Source organism: Cimex lectularius, unplaced genomic scaffold (assembly GCF_000648675.2).
Source record: "Cimex lectularius strain Harlan isolate CLEC.00 unplaced genomic scaffold, Clec_2.1 scaffold72, whole genome shotgun sequence".
Classification (NCBI taxonomy): Eukaryota; Metazoa; Arthropoda; class Insecta; order Hemiptera; family Cimicidae; genus Cimex; species Cimex lectularius.
In genome coordinates this window covers 1,183,860-1,191,304 of record NW_019392678.1, presented here as the reverse complement: position 1 = coordinate 1,191,304, position 7,445 = coordinate 1,183,860, and the positions used below count along the sequence as shown (strand labels likewise).

Genomic DNA, 7,445 nt, shown 5'->3' with positions numbered 1-7,445 from the left:
ATTTAATCAAAAGTTAATTGTTTTAGTTTATAACTTATTGGATTGTTTTAATTTTTGCTTAAATACTTTAAGAAAATTCCCTGTAAAATTTTGGTGGGCGGTATGTTTTGGCCAGAGTAAAACAGGCTCTGCACCTTGACCCTTTGAGTCCTCTCCTCAACCTCTCCCTTCGTTATTTTTCGGGTAATTCTGATTTCTCTGTCCCCCAGTACTAATTTGTTGTGAAGGAAAAACTCTTCTCGCCTCACCTCTCTTCCTTTTTTTTTTTTTTTTTTTTTTTTTTTTTTTTTTTTTTTTTAAATCTCCCATGACCACCTCTCATATTCCCCTTCAATTTTCCTATCCTAGCTCACCAGTGATCTTGCATTATTCATGAACGATTTAGTACAGTTGTAATCCTGCATTGTTCATGGACTATTTAGTTCACCAGTGATCCCACATTGTTCATGAACTATTTAGTTCACTAGTAAGCCTGCATTTGGTCATGAACTGCTTAGCTCACCAGTGATCTTGCATTAATTATGAACTATTTAGTTCACCAGTAATCCCACATTGTTCATGAATTATTTAGTTCACCAGTGATTCTTCATGTATTTTCTTTTAGACACACACTTCTATTTAAATTTCTTTTAATTTTTGTAGCATAATCCTTTAAAAAAAGAACATCTTTTTATTTTTTTTTAAATTAATTATGAAATTCTGAAAATGTTCAATTTACTGCCTAATCAAACCCCAGAGTGAGTTGGAGACTGATATGACTTGTCGTTAGCCTCAAAAAAATAAATAAATAAATAAAATAAAACTCATAATCCAAATATTATACACAATAAAAACTACAAATTGAACAGAAATTTTAATAACAATATCAAAAATAAGAATTTAAAATTCCATTAAACGGTCCACAACTGTTAAAACTTCATTTGAATGTTTACCTAGAACAAAACGAACGGTTGTAGAATGCATATTGTAAAAATATAAAAATCAAAAGCACCAACTTTCTGATTGGACTTTGTGGTGGCTTCCTACAATGCAGTCTTTCAGAGTACAATTTGATCCAACAAAAGCTTGTTCACATATGATGCAGTTGTCGATGACACAACTAAGCAAATAATTTAAAATCAGTTACAAACAAGTCGTAAAATTGCATATCAATAAAATATACAAACCCCTGTTCTATAGTAACGCCAGCCATAATAACAGAATCTTTTATTAATGTCTTCGTATTTACGGTTGATCCAACCCCAACTATTGTCGAATTCAATGACGTTTTTTCAGCTATCACCGCTTTATCTCCAATTAAACATGTGGGGCCTACTTGTGAAGAACTAATATTCGCAGAAGAAGATACTGATATTAACTCTTTACAAGTAGCCAATTCATTCCATTTTTCATATATCTATAATTTTAAAAAAAGTACGATTTATCAACTACATGCTACAAAAAATATATTTATAAATTATTACCTGTCTGTTTGCTAAATTATAATCATGTATAGTGTTAGCTCTGATAGCATATGTTTCTTCACTATCATAAATACAAGCATAACACTGTATAGGATCGCATCCATAGCCAGTCTGACTTGTGTTGCTATTGTAGCTTGACATTTCCCTCACTTTGTATGCTAGTTCACTTTCTTGGGCAAATTGTGCCAATTCTAACAGCACAAAAGTTGTAGAATTATTTCAAGAGAATTTTTTTTTTATTACCTGTTTTGACAGATGCTCCTATTATAGATGCCTTCTCTTCTGCTGCATTTAAAGTACAATCATTGTTTGAAGGTACACGTTTTTTAGCAACATAAGGCAAAACTTCACCCTTGAGAGTGCCCAATGTCCTGAAATTAATACATAAAAAATATATATTCATAGTTAAATATACTTATCTATAAAATTAAATGTACCTGTTATGAGTGAGATACTGGCAAAGCCATTTGCGGATAATGTAAACATGAGCATCAAGTAACTTCGAGTGGATAGTAAACTTGCCATATTTTCTAAGTAAATTGGTACTTAGTGGTAATATTTCTTCATAATCTGAAGAGGATGCAAGTAACACCAACCTTGATGTTTCTTTATAAATTCCAACGAAATCTCTTTCTAAAGAAAAATTATTTTTTATATTTTTTAATTAATTATAACCTTGTTAAATATCTAAGCTATGTCTGAATGTTTTAATAGGTGATTTAAAGAATTGAAAAATATAACTTAGCACAACTATTAATATTTTAACCTGATAATATTGATAATAAACCTAATTTGACATCTAAAGTTTATTTATTTATTTTTTAATTTGCAGTACATTACAACAACCTTCAATTTGGTAACATGTAACAATGAGATAGGAAATATATCCCAAATTTAAAAAAAAAGCTGAGAAAATGGAAGTACTCCAATAGTGTTGAAATGTCTAGTTTCATTAATACTTTTGTCATAGATCTAATACCTCTTTTGTTTTTTGTCTTGGGGCCTGGCGTCGTCAAAACTGTATTATTTTGTGTTTTTACGAACATGGCTGTTATAGCAGAGTTTTGCTTCCTGTACATGTCGAGCAGAGGTGCAAGACTCACATTTGTAATTAGGTCACAAGTAATAACTAGCACATCCAACTGAAATTGTACAAACAGTTATTTCACTTTTATTCACTTTTATAAAAGATTTGGAAGTACCTTGATTTTATTGGACTCTTCCAAGTAGCGCAGAGAATCTGCAGTACCCCAGTCTTCGCCGGCCGGTATGCTGACCAGGTCACATTTAATTTTCAAACCTGTTTTGTCCAGTGCTGCCTGAATTTCACCCTTAGTGGTCTCCAAAACAACAACAATAGCATCTAACAGAAAAACAACTAAATAAGATATTTGAACATAATTTGACAAAGGCAACCTAATCAGCTTGGTTCTCAGCTCTTAATAGTAAAAATATCATTTTGGTTTCAAATTGGGTTTTAGCCTGAGAAGTGTAGCTTGTTCTTACATAAATCCTGATTTTGTCTGAGATGCATTTCACTACTTCACAATTGACGGTAATTTACCGAAGTGTAAAACAACTTTCAATGGTCGACAACTTACAAATGGGCTTTTTTCAAAACCACCAGCACCTCAAGGGTTCATATAACCTCATAGCTTAAATACCCTCATTAAAAATAAAAAAGCTCCAATCCTGTTCCCACCTTGTAGCAAGGTCCAGAGCAACTGCTGAAATAAATAAATAGAAAATGGCAAAATGCTGAACTGCTTCTGACAGGCAAAATCAGCAAAACTAGGCAAAGTAAGATGATCAGAGATGATAAAGCAGCAAATTAAGCAAATGATATTCTCACAATTTATATATAAATTCTGCACTTTGGCATGTTAATTTTTCAGATTTTTTTTTCTTTTTACTAACTAATGGCAACCGTAAAGAATATTAAAAAAAGTATTTTAAATTTTTTGTTTTGATTTATATACCAAGCTTGAACTGTAATGACACCAGAGCTCAGACGCAAACATTAAGCTCAATTAATTGTATTAGAAATTTTGTAATAGCCTCTGTCGATTATGTTCTGCTATAATATTGATAACTTCATAAACTTTATGGCATGGTGGCTGAGCACCTCTGAGCATGGTCAAGGAAGTGAGCCCAGAGGATGGAACGCATCTCTCTTTACTTCAAAAGTATCTGTATTTCTAGTTATTATGCCAATTATCTGAGGGGTGTGCCAGAGTCAACATCCACACCCAATGTCCTGCAATGACCCAAGACTCGCAGAAAGGTGTTCCTGCCACAAAAGAAACCCAATCTGCCCTATACCCAGCTGGCTAATTTTAAAAGAGAGAGAGGATCTTAATTCAGTGGCTCATAAGAAAACAAGCAGATTGTCTATATTCGTGAAGCCAACCCCCTGTCATATTTAAGACACTCTTTGATTATATGTTTTATTGAGACTAATACCCTACAGGTTTCACAAGGAGGAAGTGATTCTCTAGCTATCAGACATACATGGGTGAGTCTACAGTTTGTAATAGTCGTGAGATTTGGGAATAAGAATTTTAATGTTTTCGACTATATCTACCCTATCTATAACATTGGTCACTTCATGAATTATTTTAATAACTCGAAATTACTTTCAAAACTGTGAAAAAAATTAATTCGAACAAAATAGAAAACTTTTTTTTTTGCCGCAGCTAAGTCATATCCGGCACACAACATTTTTAATAGTTCTGCATTTTCCACTTATGACTGCAATGGCCTGGATACATCTGCTCCCTTCATATACCAACCAAATTCATTCACTCATCAATAACTGCTTACAACACTCTAATAAATACACTCATTTGTGCTCACATGCCATACTATATACAATTAGGAATATGACATCCACTGAGTTACTCGATATTCCACTGATGACTACTCCCCTCATACATACCATAAGAAACAGGCAATCGAGGTAATGAAATATTCGGATGAAAGGCCTGCCCTCATTCACACCAATTCCTGTACCTATTATCTTTGCATCCATCATCAATCACACTAATAAATACACTCATTCTTCAGCGCATATTATACTATGTACAAATAAAATAAAAATCGGGGCCACCAGGGTACATAATATTCCACTGATGACCGCTCCACTCAGTCAACATGTCAACATGGTAGTTGTTTTCACCAGTTGTTTTTTAAGATTATGAGTACTTGTTAATTTATAAGTTGCGAGTTTGAATTTTGGTGTTTTCAGCAAGATCTAATATATCTATGATACTGTTTGTTACACTAATTGTTCTAATAAGTAAAAATCACTTTTGAAAGCTGGGGAAAGATTTACCATATCGAAAAATATCAGAAAAGCGTGGAATTTGATCATTAACTAATGATTATGCAGAGATCATAAGATGTGGTCATATCATTTACATACATCTAGAATAGTGGGTGAGTACAAAAAGTTTTGAGTTAAAGTAGAAAGTTGAGTTAAATAAAATAAATAAATAATAAAAATCAAAAGATTAACTTTTTATTAGAAAAAAATAATAAATATCTCAAGCAATGATACATCTACACAGAAATACTTTGATTAAACCTAAATTTTGTAGTGTGTACATCATTGTATAAATTCATATTCATATTTTACATATATATTTATATATGTGTAGAGATTAGTGACCGTTAATCGATAATTATTCAGATATCGTGAGATGCAGTCGGGTGTGATGTAGGTTTCAGAAAAACATTTGCTTTATCGTTGTACGTTTCGATCTTTCATTGAGATCATCTTCAGGGCTCAAAGTGTTTGTTTTCTGTGTAATTGTGCCATCTTTGCGTGTCGTGTTGAGTTATATATTTATATAATTTAAAGAAAGTTTATAAATCCCAGAAGATGATCTCAATAAAGATCAAAACATAATAAAGAAAATATTTTTCTAAACCTGTCTCACCAGACCGCATCTCAAGATTTCCAATTAATCAATACAGGATAAGTAGATGTTTTCCCCAGTTTATAAGATTTACATGAACCGGTTGTAATATGAGGTTGGGAATATGAGTTTTGTTGTTTTCTACGATACCACTGGCTCCAGGAATGGGTGTAATAAGTCAAAATCACTTTTCAATGCTGGAGTAACAAGCTGAGACTGTATCTTCCTGTTTTATATAAAAGGGTTCCTGTGTGCAAGCTTTATTTCCTTTAGTTTGTTGTTACTTATCTCAGTCCATGATTGTTGCAGCAAATTTATTGTAAATCGTACAAAGGCCTATTGCCAACATGCCATGATACGTCATAGGTTTGATTATGTACATGTGTGAATATTCGTCCAAGATACCATTATGTTATAATTATCAAACAGTAAGAGTATTTGAAAATTAAGTAAAACTGGTCTAACCTGGCAACCCATTTTTATATTTTAGTTATAAATAACAAATTCATTGTTAGATAAAGCATAAAATCCAAACCAAACAAAGAATGATGTTTTATAAGTCAACAAGAGTTTGCTCAATAAAACAACAACTAAAAAATGAATATCTTCTTTTTTTTATGTTTTAAGGATACTCTGAACGTGAATCAAATACAAACCTTTAAATCCTGACCTTTCAAGAAGATCTAAAGGGAAATAAATCATAGGCAGATTGCCAATGGGCAGGAGACATTTGGGCCTTCTGGCTGTCAACTCTGTCATCCTGGAGCCTTTCCCAGCGGCCAGGACGACTGCCTGCAGTTCTGCAGAAGTTACCATTTCTCCACTGGGATAAAGAAAATTTAAAATTGGCAAAAAGTGGATTTCGATGTTTACATCACCTCAAAAGTGTCACTGGGTCTTACTTCTAGTGAACCTTGCTTCAACCTTCGGCCGTTCCACGTGATCGTCTCAATGGATACGAAATAACACGGTGACGTCAAAGATGTCAAACGGTATTTAAATTGGTGAGAAAAAATAAAAGCTATAATGCACACACTCTACCCTTAAACTACCCTTACTAAAAAACCGACCAACGAGGACTGTTCATAAAACAACAAGTTACAAGTTTACAATTCTACAGGTACAAGTACCTCTCTCGCAAAAAGTTTACAGTTATAAAAAAAGTTACAATTTTACAGAAAAATTCAGAAAAGTCAGACGTCAGTCGCCTACCTCGAAAGGTTACTATTTCTTAAAACCATGCTGTAATGAACACTGCCTGGCCATGAAGCATTTACATAATCAAATCTACAATCAGGACCACATACCAACATAAAATTTAGCAAATGATTCTATGACGATCGACAAAGTTGGTGTTCATATTCATGACGTTTTTCAATATTTATAAAGGTTCAATCAATACATTTTATAACACTGGGCATGCGAGCGACTTGTGAAAACGATTCACAACATCCACAACGTTTTCACTTGACAAATACATGAAACAATGCCTCATTCACTGCTGTCCCAAATGATCGCTCAGCCTTGAGACACTTGCTTTGGGCACACCATGCGTCTCCTACAGTATGGTACTGACATGCCCAATGAAAGGCAGTGCATACTTATAATTTTGATGAGAGTGCATGGCTTCTGTATGAATTGCATTCCATTCTTCCTCCAATTAATTCTAATAGACGTTGAAGGGTCTCAGCAGACATCCTGAATCGTTCATTAAATTCATACATATGATTAAAGTAGCAATTTATTCTTGTTCTGAAATGTCTTCGAAGAAGTCTTTCCCTTCGAACCCTTAGTTCATTTCTAAAGTAAATATTATCTTCTACTGAAGAATTCCCACATTGTTTATGATAAACAGCCAAAACAATAATAATATTCGTACTATTTACAATGGCAATCTGCACTTTTATAGGCCTCCGGACACCTGTTAAAATTCAGCTGTGATTTACAGTCGTACACTTATAACTTGTAGAAAACAACGGAGAAACATTTGTAACTTGTCAAAATTTGCTTGTAAAATTGTAAGCATTCTCTGGTGGTTACAAGTATGCGGTTGTAACTGTAT

The 7,445-nt window shown here is 33.2% G+C and overlaps 1 protein-coding gene across 1 annotated transcript; it reads right to left on the bottom strand.

The window, feature by feature from the left end:
- Positions 1–840: 840 nt before the first annotated feature.
- On the bottom strand, positions 841–6,301 carry LOC106667133 (translation initiation factor eIF-2B subunit gamma). Its single transcript, XM_014394860.1, has 9 exons — positions 6,040–6,301; positions 2,666–2,826; positions 2,443–2,605; positions 1,901–2,096; positions 1,707–1,834; positions 1,464–1,654; positions 1,167–1,396; positions 996–1,099; positions 841–932 (listed from the first exon to the last, which is right to left on the bottom strand). The coding sequence occupies exons 1-9, from the start codon at positions 6,197–6,199 to the stop codon at positions 880–882; spliced, it is 1,386 nt and encodes a 461-aa protein (XP_014250346.1). The 5' UTR covers positions 6,200–6,301; the 3' UTR covers positions 841–879.
- Between the last annotated feature and the right edge of the window lie 1,144 nt (positions 6,302–7,445).